The 20004-nt window shown below is 37.6% G+C and overlaps 1 protein-coding gene across 2 annotated transcripts in view; it reads right to left on the bottom strand.

Moving 5' to 3' along the window:
• pde3b (phosphodiesterase 3B) overlaps nt 1–20004 on the bottom strand; it is a 203396-nt gene that overhangs the window by 15637 nt on the left and 167755 nt on the right. For both annotated transcript variants that reach the window (XM_073049501.1, XM_073049500.1), the window contains exons 5-9: nt 15416–15534; nt 9593–9800; nt 3011–3090; nt 2362–2516; nt 958–1095 (exon numbers count right to left, since the gene is read on the bottom strand). In XM_073049501.1, coding sequence (XP_072905602.1) covers nt 958–1095; nt 2362–2516; nt 3011–3090; nt 9593–9800; nt 15416–15534 — 700 coding nt within the window. The remainder of the gene's footprint in view (nt 1–957; nt 1096–2361; nt 2517–3010; nt 3091–9592; nt 9801–15415; nt 15535–20004) is intronic.

Raw genomic sequence — 20004 nt, forward strand, 5'->3', positions numbered from 1 at the left:
CTCCATTTAATTACACAGATATTTTGAACAATATTGGTTTGAAACTGCAGTTATTAAATTATGTATTTAATCTCAACAAAAACCCTCATTGGATATCTTTAATCTATTGACATCATAATTTCATGTCCATCAATGATGCTTTCTTCAAAAAGTGCTTCACAATTGCTCCCAATGACAAGGTCAGCCAGGAAAAGACATTTTGGATTCCCTAGTAAAATTATATAGTGAAGTAGTGCTGGATCATGTCTAGGCTTCTTGCTCCATGATAATGACATCATTGCTCTGACTCATACCCAATTTAGCATGCCTATTACAAAATGTTGATTGAAGTCTAGACAAGACCTTCCACTATCACAGAGCTCGATACTGGTTTTACATCAGGGCTACAAATTAATTTTCAGACATAAATATTTCATAAAATAGTACTATTTGGCTCTTTGAAAGCTACTTGTCACTTTGGTTTTGCATGTGAACATTACCTGTTGGTATTTCAATATTTCATCAACATATTTTGGAAAAATACATTTTAAAATATGTTTGCAGTTTAGAATTTATTAACCCAAAAACTTTTGTTAGGTTTTTGCCTTGTTTATACCTAGATATTTGAAGACAAAATAAAGACTATGAAGTAGATTTTTTTCCTCCAGTCACTCATGCAAGATGTGCAATCTCGCAGCACGAGTTTTTTTCATTCTGCTTCCAAAACTCAATTCCTAACATCAATAAACACCTTGAAATATGTTTACTCACATAGATTTTGATAAGAAAGCACAATTTTTAAAAAATAGATTGAGAATTTTGTTTTATATTAGACATTTTTGTAAGTGAACAAAACTTTATGAACTAAAGTTAAGCGAACTAAACTCCTCCAGCATTTTGAATGTGTTGCTAAAACTTTATGAACAATGACAATACATGCCAAATCATTAACAAAAATAAAACATAAGCAGAACTAACCTGACTAAGAATTCTTCCAGACTGTCCTCCAGTCATTTCTACAAGTTCAAAAATGGGAAAATTCCAACTATTTAGTTTATCCATGCACAGCCCAGTGTCTTCTATATCTGCTGAGTCAAGCGAAAGGTCTGGAACTTGCTGTTGATTTAAAAAAATCAATGATGGTGTTGCAGTATCATTAAAAAGCATTTTTTGAAAAGTAACTTTATGAAGATTAACTGTGTCAAATACTGTTTCGTTAACTACCATCCTGAACACACCCAACTGTTACATTGTTCACTCCCATGCAATCACTATACTATTACCCCCATCCTTCGCAGTGTTCAAGGCCTCAATCCCTCCTCACTGGTGAAACAGCATTTTTGTTTCTATTTTATCATTTTATACTGCATCTCTGCAGGGGAGAGCAAAAGCATAACCTGTGATCACTTGAATATTATATTTTCATATAAATAATATTGATTTCCATCATTTGCATTATAAATTCTCCATTCCACTTCCTCCCATTTAAATGTTTAAATAAGACATTTTACAACCTTCAAAATCAAAATAAATTCAGCAGTCTCAGTGTTTAACCTCTTTTCTCTAAAATGGAATTGTTAATGGTTATCTATTTTTATTAACTACCATGTTTCTTTATAATTGTAATCACCTGCATCTTTTGTCCTTTGCCCTGGAACAGATCTCAGGCAACTCTGTCTATTCCTTACTTGCCAACTCCCCATTTAAAACTTTCCCCAAACTGACAAAATACCATGAATTTTGTGTCAACCAAACCTTCAGGAAATACACTCAGTTTATAAAGAATGTTAGTTTAATTAAGCAGAAACAATGCATCTTGCAAACAACACCCCATGCCCATTTGTGCTGAAAAACCTCTCTCTACCCCACCAACGATCCTTCTACAATAAATTTCTTGGTAAGTTTCTTTAAGAGAATGCCAAGTTGGAGCAAGGTTTTAATTCAGTTCCAGATGGGAGGTAGATTTATCTTCTACATTTGTCTTATGTCTACCAAATACATAATATATGATAAAGAATTCCAGAAGTCCTGAGGATGTGAAAGACACTACATTAGTAACTACATACACAATATAAAGTTGCTTTAATTTTTGATTTAACTTTTACAATTCAGAGTGATGTTTTAACATACACACTAAAATTGTTTGAAAAGATTCATTAAAAATATTTCATATCACCTGTATTTTTTTTTAACTTCAATGCACATGAAATAATCTAAAATACTTAAAATTTCTTAGTATCAGTGCTGCAATTGATGTTTAATGAATTGTTGCACAAGAATGGAGACTAAATGGAATACTTTAAGCTGTCCATAGATACAAATATGAATAAATTTCAATGTACGTCTGCAAAACCAGTAAATAAAAGCTAAAGAGCATCTTACCCCAGATTTATTATTCTGTTGTTCTATCAGCTGATCCTCATGATTTGTAAATTTCTTGGATTTTTTGCTCTCTTGCTGATCTTTATATTCTGTCCCCACTGTATCCTTTGATTCCTTCAATTCATTGCTACTAGCAGCATTTTCAGTACCTTCATCTTTAAAAAAAAATAAAGCATATTCTTCATATTCAAAATTTCAATATTTCTAAAAATTGGTTTATACTTTGTTATAATCATGGACTTATTTTTTTCTTGGTAAAAGCAAATTACAGTAGTTAAATTTAAAATATTTTAAAATTCTGCTGAATATTATTTAATATTTTTATCCTGAACATAAATTATGTTTTCTAACTTTTCAAAGGCATCTCTAACATTTCTGAACTAGTTCTATTGAAATTAAAACACTCTTTTTAATTTTTTAAAAAATCTCAACTGTGAGATTTTTCAATGTTGCAGCCAGGCCAGAAAATACAGGTTTTTAAAATGAATGGTATTATCCCTGGACAACAAGGGGAATGAACAATCCCTCTAATATCACACTAAATTATAACAATAAAAACAGTTTACATCAGTAGTGGAACATAAATTAAAGTGTTTTTTTGAGGGGAATACTTAACATTCACAAATACAGACTTTGTTTATGAACGTACCTGGTTTCTTGACATGTGGTGATTCTGCAACTGTTTGTAAATCTGTATTTTGAACAGGTCTAGTCACATGCCGGCCACAACTAGTACAGTTTTGTGAAAGAACAAACAATACATAGGGGAGAAAATGAACAAAATGCATAAATACTTATTTTCCTCTTTATATGTACTTAAAGAAAAAATAAAGAATTGGTTTTACTTTCTTAAAATCTAGATTTGAAAAGAGAGCCTAAATGTAAAACAGCTCAAAGCTGCGTTGTCTATTTTATAATCAATCTGGGAAATATTAGTATTTATTGCACTTCTAAGGCAAAATAAAACTTGTACCTTAGGCCTGTGGCTAAAAGTCAGAACTAGAACATCAAGCATGGCGTGTACCTATGCATACAACAATAAACTCCACTTTGTCTCAACCACAGTTAAGATAGTGCAGCAAGTACTCAACTTACAGGGAATGTTGCTCAAGGAATAATGCATTTTTAAACTGTGCAATAGAAACTTCTTTAATAATAAACATAGCATTAGTTTATACTAGAATCTTTATCAGTTGATAGGCAGCCATATTTATCTAAGATTTGGAATAAAAATTCTATAAAACATTGAATAAGAAAAATAGATTTTTTCAAAATCATGCAAATATGATTCCTAATTGTACAAAGGGTGATTGATAAGTTCGTGGCCTAAGATAGAAGGAGTCAATTTTAGAAAACATAGCACATTTATTTTTCAACATAGTCCCCTCCTACATTTACACACTTAGTCTAGCGGTCATGGAGCATATGGATCTTGGACCTCCAGAAAGTGTCCACAGAAGGGGTAATTGATAAGTTTGTGGCCTAAGGTAAAAGGAGATGAGTTATACAGCTCTCGTTACATGAACATACAGGTCAACTCTTTGAGTGATTACGCAGAAAGTGTGAAGTTAATAACTCATCAGGGTGATTGATAGGTTCATGGCCTACGGTAGGAGATGAGTTAACACGAAGAAATCTGCAGATGCTGGAAATTCAAACAACACACACAAAATGCTGGTGGAACACAGCAGGCCAGGCAGCATCTATAAGGAGAAGCACTGTCGATGTTTCGGGCCGAAACCCTTTGTCGGGTCCTGACGAAGGGTCTCGGCCCCAAACATTGACAGTGCTTCTCCTTATAGATGCTGCCTGGCCTGCTGTGTTCCACGGCATTTTGTGTGAGGAGATGAGTTATTAACTTCAAAGTTTCTGCATAATCACTCAAAGAGTTGAACTGCAAATGTATCCAACGAGAGCTGTATAACTCATCTCCTTCTACCTTAGGCCACGAACTTATCAATGACTCATGCTGTGGACACTTTCTGGAGGTCCAAGATCCGTATGCTCCACGACCACTGCACTAAGTGAGTAAATGTAAGAGGAGACTGTGTTGAAAAATAAATGTACTAGGTTTTCTAAAATTGACTCCTTCTACCTTAGGCCACAAACTTATCAATCACCCCTCGTATCTTGCCCTGGTGTTTTCTTCAATATATTTTTTTAAGGATGTGAGAGCGGTTTTTCAAAACAAAAACCGAATATATTAGAACCTTGATTTTTTTTTTGTCAGGTCTGAGAGATGTAGAATTCCTATTCTTTTCAACTAAAAACTCTGGCTTCTGGCCAGATAATTCGAGCTATGGTAAAACCTTATTTTGAATCATAAGCTTCTGGGTTCTAGCATGACTGCAAGGAAGTAGAAATCAGGCTGACACTCTATCAAAACTGAACTATCAAAGATGTCAAATTACAGAAACCAATCTGAAACTGCAATCCCTATCTATTATAAAGTGAGTATGAAAGACCACAGAGCACTTTTTCAAAAAGTTGGAAATCAGAATTAGGAGTTTAATATCACTGGCATATGCCATGAAATTTGTTGTTTTGTGGAAGCCATACATTGCAATACATATAATAAAAATATAAATTACAATTAATGAACACATATTTTTCTCTTTTAAATTAAATTAGCAGTGCAGAAAGAGAACAAAAACTGAGGTAGTGTTCATGGGTTCATCTACCATTCAGAAATCAGATGGCACAAGAAAAGCTGTTCCTTAAACATTGAGTGTGTCTTCAGGCTCCTGTACCTCCTCCTTGATGGGAGTACAGGCAGTCCCTAGGTTACGTACGAGCTCTGTTCCTGAGTCCGTCTTTAAGTCGGATTTGTACGTAAGTCGGAACAAGTACATCCGGTATTATTTAGCTTCAGTCAAACGTTTGTCTTAGTATATATTTTACCTTTCTATGCATATAAAACACTTAAGAAACGTATGTATTCCAATAATTAAACCACTGCGTTGCTTAGTAATAATTGTAGCTTTCATCGGGGCAGAGCCTTTCACATGCTCCATTATTCTCGCTTTATCCATTATCCTTTAAAATTGTTCCAATCGTTGACCAACTGTAGCCTAAAGCTTTTCCAATGACCGATGGTGTTTCACCTCTTTCCAAACGCTTTATTATTTCCACTTTATTTTCAATCACAATTGCTTCCCGTCAACGGAACAGAGACACTGCGGGCAACAGATCCCAAGCTCCACCGGCTCCCAAGGCCCATCACACTGAATTCCCAGGCCCTAAACTCCGCCACACTGAGACAGGTTAAATGGGACAAGTGGGGGCTGTGCTTGGTTTGGGTATTTGATCCTCCACAATATTCCACGTGGGAATTTAAACTGGAAGTGGCAGGTTTTTTTTACGAGGTCGAGTTGCGAGCTCGACATCAACCTGGCACGGATGGTACGGGAGTCACTGGATCGACATCAACCCGGCACGGGAGCGGTCTGTCACTAAATCGAACTCAGGAACCTCCGTTCTCCAGCCCAGCACTGATCTCACTGCGCCACCAGCCAACCAGAACGGGGGTGGGGTCAGGGTGAATCTTACTAAGAAAAAATTTAAGCCAAATATAAACACTCAACACAGTGTCAATGGCAACGACTTAAAATGGCGAACGGCGTTGCGATCAGACTTAAAATGGCGGACGGCATTCTCCTTCCTCAGTTCGTAAGTACGAGTTGTCCGTAAGTCGGACGTTCATACCTCGGGGACTACCTGTATATCCTGGGGGATAGAGGTCCTTAATGATGGATGCCACCATTTTGAGGCATCACCTTTTGAAGATATCCTGGATGCTGAGAAGGCTAGTTCCCCATGATGGAACTGACTTGAGTTTCCAACTTTCTGCAGCTTTTTCTGATCCTGTGCAGTGGCCCTTTAATACTAGATGGTGATACAACCAGTTAGAATGCTCTCCACAGTACATCTGTAAAAATCTGCAGGTGTCTTTCATGACATACCAATTCTTCTAAAACTCCTAATGAGAAGTAGCCATTGTCATGCCTTCTTGGTAATTGCATCAATATGTTGAGCTCAAGGTATATCTTCAGAAATGTTGACACCCAGGAACTTGAAACTTCTCACTCTTTCCTCAATGAGGTCTGGTGTCTGTTTGCTCGACTTCACCTTCCTGAAGTCCACAATCAATTCCTTGGTTATACTGACATTGCTGCAACACCACTGAACCAGTTGATCTATCTGGTTCCAGTATGCCTCCTTGTCACGAGCTGAAATTCTGCCAACTATAGTTGTGTCTCCAGGAAATTTATAGACAGCATTTAAGCTGTGCCCAGCCACACAACCATGGGTGGAGGAAGTGTAGAACAGTGGGCTAAGCATACATCCTTGAGGTGCACCAGTGTTGAGTGTCAAAGAGGAGGAGGAAGTGTTATTTCCATGCTGCACAGACCGTGGTCTCCCAGTGAGGATCCAGTTGCAGTGGGAGGTACAGAGGCCCAGATTCTGGAGCTTGTTGATTTAAACTGAGGGTATGATTGCGTTGAATGCTGAGCTATAATCAATAAAGAGCAGCCTGGTGTAGGTACTATTCTCCAGGCTGAATGGAAAAACAGTGAGATTGCATCCACTGTAGACCTACTGTGGCGATAGGAAATTGCAGCAGGTCCAAGGTGCTTGTTTAGACAGGAGTTGATCCTAGCCATGACCAAACTCTCAAACTACTTCATCACAGTAGATGTGAGTCCACTTGGCAATAGTCATTGAGGCAGCTCATCCTACTCTTCTTGGGCACTGGTATAATTGTCGACCTTTTGAAGCAAGTGGGAAACTGACTGCAGCAATGGGAGATTGAAGGTATCCTTGAACACTCCAGCTAGTTGTTGGCACAGGTTTTCAGAGCCCTACTAGGTACACCATCAGGGCCCTTGCTTTACAAGGGTTCACCCTCTTGAAAGGTATTCTGATGTTGGCATCCCAGACCATGATCAGAAGGTCAATAGATGCAGCAGGGATCAGCACAGACGTAATTTTATTCTCCCTTTCAAAGCATGCATAAAAGATATTGAGGTCATCTGGGAGTGAAGGCACCCATGAAGTTAAGTTTCACTCTGTAGTAAATAATGGTCTGCATACCCGGCCAGTGCTGATGTGCATCCAATTCCATTTCTAACCTCAATCAGTTTTACTTTCTCGCCCTTAAAATTGACTTCCATATGTCATACCTGAACTATACAAGAACTGTACCAATGGTCACCTCTATCTATGTCCTTGGTAGGTCGTATCAATGTTGTCAAAATGTATGTTCTCCCCAAATTTTTATACTTATTTCAATCTATCCCAATTTTTATTCCTAAATCTTTTTTTGATTTCTTAGACTCTATTATTTTGTCATATCTGTGGCAGAATAAGCGCTCTAGAATTAATAAAATCCACCTCCAAAAATCTAAAAAAGAGGGTGGCATGGCTTTACTTAACTTTTGCTTATATTACTGGGCAGCTAATATACGTTGTGCTGCCTTCTGGTCTTTCTTCCACGGTCAACCTGAGTGCCCTAACTGGGTGGCAATGGAGTTGAGCTCCACTAAAGAATTATCTATATCTGCACTTCTTGGCTCTGCACTCCCTAGCAGTCTGCCCAGATCAATAGCTAATCCTCTGGTTAGACACACTTTGCGTATATGGGCTCAGTTCAGGAAGTGCTATGGTTTCCAGGGGTTTTCCATTTCTAGCCCTGTCGCACATAATCACCTTTTTTTACCTACCACGTTCGATTCAGCATTCCATGTTTGGTACAGGAAGGGCATTAGACATTTTGAAGATCTCTTCATTGATAACCGCTTCGCTTCTTTTCAACAGCTCTCTGTTAAGTTCAACCTGCCTAACGCTCACTTTTTCAGATATCTCCAAATCCGACACTTTACTGCTCCTTTAATTCCTAACTTTCCTGAAATGCCTGCGAAAAATGCTATGGACCTATTTCTCTCCATTAACCCACTAGGTAAAGGTTTAATTTCAATTATCCAAGATAAACTAGCAGCCTTACGACGGGCCCCTGTGGATAAAATTAAAATGGCCTGGGAGCAGGATTTAAATATCTCCTTATCCGAGGAGAGCTGGGACTCAGTTCTCAAATCGGTTAACTCAACCTCTCTTTGTGCTCGCCATTGTCTCTTACAGTTTAAGATTGTTCATAGAGCCCATATGTCTAAATCTAAACTATCTCGATTCTACCCTGGCATTAGTTCGCTCTGTGATAAATGCAAGAGGGGCGTGGCCTCTCTCATCCATATGTACTGGTTCTGTCCTAGCTTGGAGAAATTCTGGAAAGATGTCTTCACTACACTATCGGGTATTCTGAATCAGCACCTAGAACCTAACCCCTTAATTGCTCTGTTCGGTTTTTGGGGCGAGACAGATTTATGTCTGGGTCCGACCAAATGCCGAATACTATCCTTTGCCTCTCTCTTGGCGAGACGCTTGATCCTCCTTAGATGGAGAGATGTTGCCCCGCCCACTCATGCGCAATGGCTTAACGACATTATGGCCTGCTTAGACCTCGAAAAAATTCATTATTCAGTTCTCAATTCGGATTTAAAGTTCCATAAGATCTGGGGGCCTTTTATCGAGTACTTTCATAACCTTCCTCTTGACTAGGGTTTTTTTTTCTTTTCGGCCCCTTGCTTTCAGCTCCCTTTTTTTCCTGGTAGTAGGCATTATTATCCTCTGTTGCTAAGTGTATTCACAGTCTGGGAGTTTGACTGTCCGGACTTATACTCTCTATATTGTGTGGTGGTTGGTCTGGAATTGTTGTTTTTTTTCTTGTGTTGTGAGGTTTGGGGAGGACACTAAGCTCACTTGTCTTTAATTTAGGTGCTTTTTTGTTAAATTCTCTTCCTTTGTAGCATATTGTTATTGTATGCTTAACCTTGCTCTGTATTAATGCTCCTCATTGGGATTTGGGGTTTTTAATTTTGTAAAATGTTTTGAAAAACTAATAAAAAAATTAAAAAAAAACTGTACAAGTTCTTGTATAGGTATCCCATATCAGTGCAGCATTTGTTAAAAACCTTGTGGAATTTCTTAGAAATTTTGAACATAACATTATCAACTTAATCAAAACTGTATCATATGTATTTTCTATCAAAAAGGTAAAATGAAGGAATAAAGTTATATTATTTTATTCCCTTGAAATGTTCATTTCTTCTCTATTTTGTTTTTTAAGAAATCACACTCAACTTTCAGCACACACATTCAGTAATGTATCATGTACCTGCTGCAGAGTATTGTGCTTGATATTCTAGCTGACTGTTGAAACTCTGGAGAACTAAATGTGTATCCAATTGGTTTATGAAGATTCACAGTTGGTTTGGTCAAAATATCAGCAGTATCAGGAAATTCTACTGGTGAGCGATTAAAGCTTGCCATTGCCCCTGGTCCATGAGTTGGGGAATTCACAGGACTGAGGCTTGGAGAAGTACCTAGAACAAAAAGAGGATTCATCAGTTGAATCAAACTATATCACAAATATTTTATTTCAAAATCTCTAGCTTGAGGAAATGTATATTTAATTCCAAATAAATTTTCAAATATTTTCTGCTGTACTTTAACTACTTAAGCAGAATCAGTAGTAAATTATACATCTGGGCCTCTGTCAAAATTATTCTGAACCAAATGCACCAAGTGTGCAACATAGTAAGTTCTCTCTCAGAAATTTTTTCTCCACTTGATGTACTGGTCTTGTCATGCATCCACTGTAATCTCCTCAGTGTGGATAAACTAAGGATGTAAATCCACATTTCATCAATATGTGGCACTATACTCCACTACCTAAAACCTGAAATACCGAAAATGGATTAAAAGACAACCTAAACCACGTTACATTTAGGGTACAATATGATCCACGGCAGCACACTTTGCCCATTTATAATTTTGCGGAAATAGTTTAGATGTGAAAAATGCAATTCATTTTAACAGTTAGTAATCTTCACGTCCCAATTGTTTTCATCATGTGAAAGCCAAAAATAAAATTCCATTAGAGTGATGAAATCTGTATGAAATATTCCCATAGAGATGTTGGAGTTGCAAAACTGCCCTTTTACCTCTTCCCTTCTCACTATTTAAAGACCAAACACTTCTCCCAGCTGAAGCAGCATTTCATTGCACTACATCCAATTTGGCATTAGAGAAAACAAACCGATCGTTTGGGTCACTGCTTTGTAGAACTTTTCATTCCAACCTCAAGCTTCTGGTTACCCATCATTTGAACTTTCTGTATTTTAGGAATTGAAAGCCAATTCCAAGCAGCCTAACACAAGTCTGCAATAAAGCACTACTTCCTTCTGTGTGTATTAGCTAATGGGTATATGATACTAAATGAACAATTTAAAGTAACCAGTACATATACGTGGAGCACTGGCACAAGACCCCCACCATCCAGGCTATGCCCTCTTCTCGCTACTATTATAATACTATGAACTTAATTTTGTACCAAATTCTAAAACTCAATTTTTAATAAAATATTTATTGGCATTCAAAAGAAATAAATTCCTTTGCTTTGTTTGTATTTAGCAGTTACCTTACACTCTTAATAACACAAGTTTTTGTAAGCATGTGCTTTAGATAGTTTCTGATTGCTGTATTCTACTGATCCATAATTCCTTGAAAGATGTACCACAGGTAGATGGGGTTGTAAAGAGAGCTTTTGGCACATTGGCATTCATGAATCAAAACACCGAGTACAGGAATTGGAATGTCATGTTGAAGTTGTATAAGATGGTGGTGAGGCAAATCTGGAGTATTGTGTGCACTTCTAGTTATCTACTTAAAGGAGAGATACCAATAAGGTTGAAAGAGTACAGAGAAAACTTACAAGGATGTCACTGGAACTGGAGGACCTGAGATACAGGGAAAGAATGAATAGGCTGGAACATTGGAGAATGAGGGGAAATATGCTAAAAGGTATACAAAACTATGAGGGGTATAGATACAGTAAACACAAGCAGGTTTATTTCCATTCAAGTTGGGCGAAACTAGAGCTAGAGTCATGGGTTAAGGGTAAAAGGTGAACTATCTCAGGGGATCCTGAAGGGGAACTTCACTGGTAAAAGTGTGGAATGCATGGGGGAGTGGTATGGAGGGCTATGGTCCAGGTGTAGGTCGATGGGATGAGGCAGAATAATAGTTCGGAACAGACTAGATGGGCTGAAAGGCCTGTTTCTCTGCTGTAGCTCCCTATAACTTTATACCCAAAATGCCAGGCCCATCTTGCATTGCTAAATTCTGCACATCAGAAATTTAAGGAAATTATTTGTTGATAAACAGAGTTAATTATAGAAAATCTGGTTTACAAATATGGCACAGTACATTCCAATACAATGTAACCTGGAAATTTGAATACTATTAATTTTAGGGTTATTGTGTTTATAACAATATAAATAGTAAAAACATTTTTTTAAGTGTTACTAACTTCAAAAAGATTACAGTGCCTGGTGAGATACATCTATCACTTAACAAGCAAAAAAAACAGAAAAGATACATACGTGAACTTGGAAAATTCATCATAATGGTTTTGGATGTGCAAGTAACAGTTAGACACGAAGCTGACTGGTGGTGCTGGGAATATTGGTTGCATGTGAAGATTCAAGGAATTAGACAACCATAACTGCATGGAGATAAGCAAACTGTTGGGATGGAAAGGAGAGACACAGAGGCCACGCTCTTCTAAAACAAACAATGGAGAATACAAAAGGCTTGGTGCTGCTGTATCAGGTGTGCACAAAGATGGAGCACAGAAGGGGTGGGGCCAAAGACAGAGATTGGGGAGGGGCCAAGTCAGTGGGATCATAGATTCCAAAAATATTTATGTTAAGGAGATATGGTTATGCATACCTAATGCCTTTAAATGCTCTCCATGTGGCCAAATTTAAATCTATGGCTGCAGATTTCAACTGTAGTAGTTCTGAATGTGAATACTTCATAATTCCCCAAACAGCCTCACACAGAAACTTGCCACCTTTTGCACTTTTTATTTTTATTGTAACTTAAGAGTATTTTATGCTTTTCACTTTACTGCTGCCACAAAACAAAAAGAAATTCACAACATTTGTGAGTGATAATAAAACTGATTCTGATTCGAAATAACACTGATTCTGACCTGCCCAAGTCCCTGCTAAATCAAAGCACATGACCCAGGCAGTAATTGTGAAAATTGAATCTAACTGTGAGATATACAATTCCAACTTCAAGGTAGCAGTCCTGATAGGGTTGACACTTTAATGCTGAAGGCAGCCTCAATTCTCTGGTTAAGACCTGAATCATGCCCTGCACAGATGTTGCAAATATGATGCAAGTCCACACAAGTTCCACAGTGTGTTGTGGCAATGTTTATTTCTTGGAACCAACCAATGATGGGGCACCTTTAGTACAGGTGCAAACAGAGTTCCTCCAAGCCAGAACTTTTGCTTCCAGATATAAAGACCAAACATTAAATATATCTTGGCCTTTGCTTTTTTTGGGCAGCTCTTTGCAACAGAAAAATTTTTCTTGAATTTCACCATCATTTACAAATCACTTAAATACTACAACATGACATTTATTGATGATATCTGTTGACTCGTCAATCTGGACAGAGAATTTGTTGTTTTTCAGTTTATTACACAAAATCTCTTCTACATCATGTGACATGTCATCAATACATCGACTTATCATATTATTTGACAGTGAAACCTTTTAAATTCTTGTATTGTATCTTGTCCTAGCATTTTACCCACTATAACGTGCTGGCATTATTAGGTTCTCACCAACTGTGTGACTTTGCCTTTTCTAGGTAATAAATTCTGCTACTAAATAACTTGCTTCCTGAACCCTGTTACTGACTGCAACTTTATTAACAAAAGCTTTACTCTGCTTATTTTAAGATTCCAATATCATTTAAAATAATCAGAAATTTTACATGTCATATAGCTGCGATTTGTAGTTGAGTATCTTTACAATTTTGCTGGAGCCATTGCGGCATTTGTAAGTTGCTTACCACAGACTAGCACAATGGAATAGGACAACTCAGATCACCAGTCCATGTAAAATCCACTGATAAGTAGCTTTCATTGTAAAGACTGAATTTTCGTTGTGTCCATTGTTGCATAAGAATGGCATAATAAATAACTAAATGAGAAAACTGCACAAAATATGAAAATATGTTATCTGTGGCACGCCAGCAGTTGAATTGCGGCATGTAAACATTCTTCTTTAGAATGAAAATTTCCCTCTAGTTTTCTACTACACCAGTAGAGTTTATTTGCACCCATAAATCAATCGGCAGCACGTTAAGGGAAGTTAGGGAAGGTAATCCAGGAGGGAGTGGTTGACATCACAACCCAAGTTGGAAGAGTCCATTCAAAGCTCAGAAAACATACTTCATGCTCATCAGCCTACTGTCCTCCCCTCTATGTAAAACAGTGCTCAACAGCGCACACCATCAGCCTACCATCCTCCCCTCTGTGTAATACAGTGCTCACCAATTATCAGACTACCGTCCTCCCCTTCGTGCAATACAGCACTGACCAATCATCAATGACCTCCCCTATCTCGCATTGAAAACTGAGAATGGACTTAACCAAATGAACATGGTCCAACTGCACTCTGCCATACTAGGCTGAGATTGCTAATGGGACTGTTTGGTCACAGCCCACCACTGCGAGCTCTAGCATTGCGCAATGTACAATGTTCAGAAAATGATTTTTATTTTTTTAAATTACAATCTCTCACAGAACCCCAGTTGAGAAACACTGTTTTAAGATGTGTGCAATGCATTGTTTGCTACCAGCACACAAAGGAATTTAAACTGCATGTCACCCTCTACCTCACTGGCATATTTAATATATTTCACAATTGTACACAATCACATTTCATTTTCTGGTTTCTGATGCGGACGGTGTTGACAATGTGGAGTTTGCGATGAATTGTCTGCAGATTTTAGAACTGGCTTACTTATACTGTTTTTTTAATCGAAGAAATTATTGATTCACTTTATTGATTCACTATATTGAATTCCAAAGAAGAAAAGGGCGTGAAGCACAAAAGAACTGCTAGCTCATATAAAGCAGAATGACTTAATGAAACAGTAGAAATTGTTATATCGAAAGCTTATGACGTACAATAAATACAGAAACTGGTGTGACATGCGTGTACCATCACGATGCTGGAAAATTTGCAAGTGGGAAGAAGTGGAGTGATATTTGTAAGCATGACTTTTTAAAGTGTCATTTAACAAGCAAACCACAGTGTGCAAGAGCTCTGGTGAAAAAATCTTTCATTACCCACTACAAGCCTGCTAAGTATGTTTTGTGAGAGTGCAGCTGAATGAGAGTGAAAACGATCAAACCCAGAGATCAAAGTTCCTATTGACAATGTTGTGCTTGCTGTTAAAATGAATACCTTAATATATAAAATTCAGTGTGCACATGATATTGTCACTAGGCAAAAAATTACACAGCACAAGATTTTTGCACACACTGGTCATTACAATTAGAGGGAACATTGAATACCACACCCGGATAAGTCTGAATCAGGGAGTGATAAGTTAAATGAGAAAGTCTTTCAATCATGCCAGAGGCAACAGTGATAATGCTTTTATGCTTCTTTCAACAAGTTTGTACTTGGCAGCCCCACTGGAAAAGTATTAATGATCCATCCTGTTGACTAAGACAGCTTTAAAAAAATAAAGGCCAGGTAACTGGTAAATCATTTATGCAAAAGGAAACTAGTCATAAAGCAGAGAAGTAGGTGTCAAGTGACCTGAAAACAGGATTTATTTTAAACTAAATGAAATCAAGTTTTTTCTGTTTTTCCACTTTACTCTTGATATTCATCCATACAAAGAAAAAATATAGCAGTGCTCTCTTTTGATATTTACACATCCCTACATGCCTATATCCAAAAAGGTGCAAGCTTTGCATACGAAGACCATTCTGTAAGTTCTCATTTTAAGCTGCTTGTAGATCCTAGACATTTTAAGCGGCAACTTCTTTCCTGATTGCTATTTTAGTTTTATAAAGAGCAACCAAAAGTGATTTTAAAAGGAAACAAAATTTGTTACCTGCTCGTCTGGGCCCAAGATGGTGAGATGTTAAAGATAAGGATGCAGATCGAGATTTAGGAATTGTCAACAAGTTTGAACTGGAAGGTCCATTTGCCTGTGAACCAACACCTAAAGAACTTGAAAAGAGAAAACCAACAAATAAGTCAAGCAAAAAATTCTAAATTCAAATCATCTTTGCTTTATATACTAATGAACAAAAAAAAGTGCAAAATTTGGAAATCAAGGTTTGATCCTGACTTGGATACTATCAGGTTGGAATTTGCATGATTGCCTCATGCCTTGATGGGTTTCCTACCATGTGCGCCAATGTCCTCTCACATTGTAAAGATATGCTGGAGGCTAGGCTAATTAGCTATTATAACTATCCCTCTTATAAGACATGTGGAATTAATATGGATGCAAGAGTTAAAAAAAATTAGGAAAGACTCGATAGCTGCTTGATAGTTGGTGTGAATGTGATAGGCCCAAGGGCCTGTTTCTGTGCTGTACAATTACAATACACAAGACAACTTTAAACACTTAGTCCCTAAAGTCTTGTAAGGTCTTGAGTGAACATCAATGACCAAACACTGCACATTTTAAACTTTGAAAAGGTGTGTCCTGGCATTTGAAATAGAGGTTGTGTTAACAATGGTCTGTAGCCACAGGTCATATAAAGCCTGAAAAATAATGGTACATAAATTGATAGATGGTGGGGGATTGAAAATAAAAGCACTTGTGGATAGATTGAGGGAAATCAAGAAATTAAGCAATGATAGAGGTGGGGAGCAATATGGACATCGAGGAGGTGAAGGAGTGGAGGTTGCCTACTGAATTTTAATTAACTGATTTTCCAGTTAAGAGCTCCCACTCTGGAACTGTACTGGGAAGACTATTTTGTCCTAGAAATGCTCAGTGAAAAGTGTTCCTGAGACAATAAGGTTGAATTTCTCCTGAAGTGCTCACCATACTGTATATACCCAAAGTGGAAATTATGTCAAGTATGTATGAATAACTTCCGCCCAAAAGTTAACTGATTAAATTTCCAGAGTGATTCAAAATGACGCATTCAGACATTTCACTCCTTAAAAATCTATTAACAGCAACAAACAAAATTCAATTGAATTCACAAACAATTACAAATTATTAAAAGAAAGATCAAGAATTGCTAACTTCTGGCACTTAAAAGTTCCCATGGCTTTCTTTCTGAGAAAAATTATCACATCAACATCAAATAGAAAGACCTGTTCAAGAAAAATTAAAGGAAGACTTGCAATTTTATGCGTGCAAAATCTTAGGCCCAAACGATACTTAATGTAAAAGAAGCCTTTTTGAATTACATTTGCAGCTGGTAAAAAGCTCAATCCAACAGGCAAATTGAGCTTTAACAAGATCCAACAAACAGAATAAATTAATATTGTTCAAAACATACAAGAAAACACTCCTGCTCTTCTTTAAATGTTTCTTTTCACCAGAGAGGGTAAATAATATTTGGTGCCTCTAAGACTTATCCAATTTTGTGCTTCTTCTACTGATGGCACCTCCAACAATGTAGCATTTCCTCAAAGCATTACTGAACTGTCAACTTATTTTCCACGTTCACATTCAAACTACAACTGTATGCCTTGAGGATAGAATGTGTTTTCTATGAGGTATTGAATGAATGCTGATACCTGACTGCTCATAACATAAAATGTTGCATTTTGTCAAGTATAATAAATATTTATCCCACAGCAAAAGCACCATTGCAAAATGTTTGTAATTCTTAAAAGATGATTTTATAAATGGCACTTTTGATTTAAAGCCAGAAATTTACTAACAGTATAATTATTTAGTTTTACATCACAAATTTAAATGTGATGCAAGACTAAAAGACTATACTGTTAGTAAATTTTAAAGTTGTCCTGCAAATTTAAATGTAGACCATTTCTCATATCAACATTAAACAGACTAGACAAGGTTAATTGCCAGATATCACATTAGACTCCAGACCTCAACAGATAGCGTCAGTAGATCATTCACCATTTTCAGTTAAGAAGATTGTCAATTGGACTTTTTTTTTTAAAACAGGTAACTGAATTAGGTATATTATTTATTAAGTGCTGACTAAGCTGCAAAAAAAAAGTGTTTCCTTTGCAACTACTACCCTCATCATTAGACAACACACTGTAATGGATTCAATAAACTCAGACAATAATATGCACAAATAAAACTAGTGATCCTGACATAAAAGAAGACTGCTCATTTTGAGGATACTTAGCTTAGAAAATGGCCATCGAGTTAGTAAAATATAAACCAAAATGTTTACAACCCCATCTGGTTTTCCTGGATAATTAGCTTTCTTCAAACAGTGTAACCACTTCCAAATTTCTGCAAGAGCTTTTATGTATAAGAATTGACTTACTGACAGTTCATCCAGTTAACTATTACCGTCTTTTATTCCCAAACAAGTTGAGAAATATGGAGATTGGGGACTTTTTAAAGATGAATTTGTATTTTTGTGTCCCAATTTCTCAACATCTAGTAATATTGGAGGATCTTATAACTTCATATCACAGAAAATACTGTATGGCCCTAAATTACCATTTTCCAAAACCACTATTACTTTAAAAAAAATTGCAATATGGCTTCCACAATAATTTCTTTTAGAATATTTCTTGTCTTAATGTTTGTGATAAAACATTTTATTCTAACCTATTTAGTGTCATAGCTTCATCCAGCATGGAAAACAACCCCCTTTGGCACAACTTGTCCATGCCAACCAAGATGCCTAACTGAGCTAACCACTTGCTTGTGTTTAGCAACATCCTTTTAAAGCTATAACTGGCACATGCCCTTATTACGCCATTGGCCAGGTTCGCTAATCCTTGACTGTCATTCAAACTGAACATTGTGGCTCTGAACTTCGCCTATCCCACTTTTAAAGGCATCCAACTTTCCAATCCTCCCATTAACTGCAAAGCATCTCACCCAATTGAGTTCTGCATTATCTCATCCTAACCACCAATTTAGGACTTCAATCTGTGGTCAAGTCCTATTTCTCTCCCTGACTATTTAAAAACTAATAGAATTCTTATCACCACCACCACCAACTCCCTCACCTTTCCAGAATACCTCCCACCTAAACAAAGAGACTTTTTTTCTTTAAGCATAGCCAGTGTTCCCAGCACAGCTTTCTGTTTTCATCCCAATCATCATATCTTCTATCTCCTCTTCTGCACTCCTTGTGACACCATCCTCCTCCTGAGTAAACAGCAATATCAAATATGTGTTCAGTATTCTAGTTTTACCTCTGCCTCTAGACACAAGACATCTGGCACAGGGTCTGGCTCAGAAGAGTAGGGAAAGGAAGTGGATGGCAGCAGTGATAGGGGACTCTATAGTTAGGGGGTAAGACAGGTGATTATGTGGACACAGGAAAGAAGCATGGATAGTAGTTTGCCTCCCAGGTGCCAGGGTCTGGAATGTTTCTGATCGTGTTCACAATATCCTGAAGTGGGAAGGACAACAGCCAGAGGTCGTGGTACATATTGGTACCAACGACATAGGCAGGAAAAGAGAGGTGGTCCTGAAAGCAGACGACAGCGAATTAGGAAGGAAGTTGAGAAACAGAACCACAAAGGTACTCACGTTGGGATTACTGCCTACGCCATATGGCAGTGAGTATAGGAATAGAGTAGGGTGGAGGATAAATGCGTGGCTGGGGGTCTGGAGCAGAGGGCAGGGATTCAGATTTCTGGATCATTGAGACCTCTTTTGGGTCAGTAGTGACCTGTACAAAAAGGACAGGTTGCACTTGAATCCCAGGAAGGCCAATATCCTGGCGGGGAGGTTTGCTAAGGTTATTGGGGAGAGTTTACACTAGGATTGTTGCGGGGTGGGAACCAAACTGAAGAGACAAAGAAAGAGGTGGTTGGGTTACAAACAGAGGAAGTCTGGAGACAGTACAAAAGCAAGGATAGGCAGGTGATCAAGAAGGGACACGCTTAGGCCGATGGTTTGAGATGTGTCTATTTTAATATAAGGAATATTATGAACAAAGCAGATGAGCTTAGAGTGTGGACAAGAACTTGGGGCTATGATGTTGTGGCCATTACAGAGACTTGGATGGCTCAGGAGTAGGAATGGTTACTTCGAGTGCCAGACTTTAGATGTTTCACAAAGGACAAGGAGGGAGGCAAAAGAGGTGGGGGCGTGGCACTGTTGATCAGTGATAGCGTCACGGCTGCAGAAAAGGAGGAAGACATGGAGGGATCTCTGTGGGTAGAAGTTAGGAACAGGAAAGGTTCAGTAACTCTACTGTGTTTTTTCTAGACAACCCAATAGTAACAGGGACATCGAGGAGCTGATAGTGAGAGATTCTGGAAAGTTGTAATAATAACAGGCTTGTTGTGGTGGGAGATTTTGATTTCCCAAATATCAATTGACATGTTTCTAGAACAAGGGTTTTAGATGGGGTGGAGTTTGTTAGGTGTATTCAAGAAGGTTTCTTGACACAATATGTTGATAAGCCTACAAGAAGAGAGGCTGTACTTGATCTGGTATTGGGAAATGAACCTGGTCAGGTGCCAGATCTCTCAGCAGAAGAGCATTTTGGAGATAGCAAT

Source organism: Hemitrygon akajei, chromosome 6, assembly GCF_048418815.1.
Source record: "Hemitrygon akajei chromosome 6, sHemAka1.3, whole genome shotgun sequence".
In the NCBI taxonomy this organism is placed as follows: Eukaryota; Metazoa; Chordata; class Chondrichthyes; order Myliobatiformes; family Dasyatidae; genus Hemitrygon; species Hemitrygon akajei.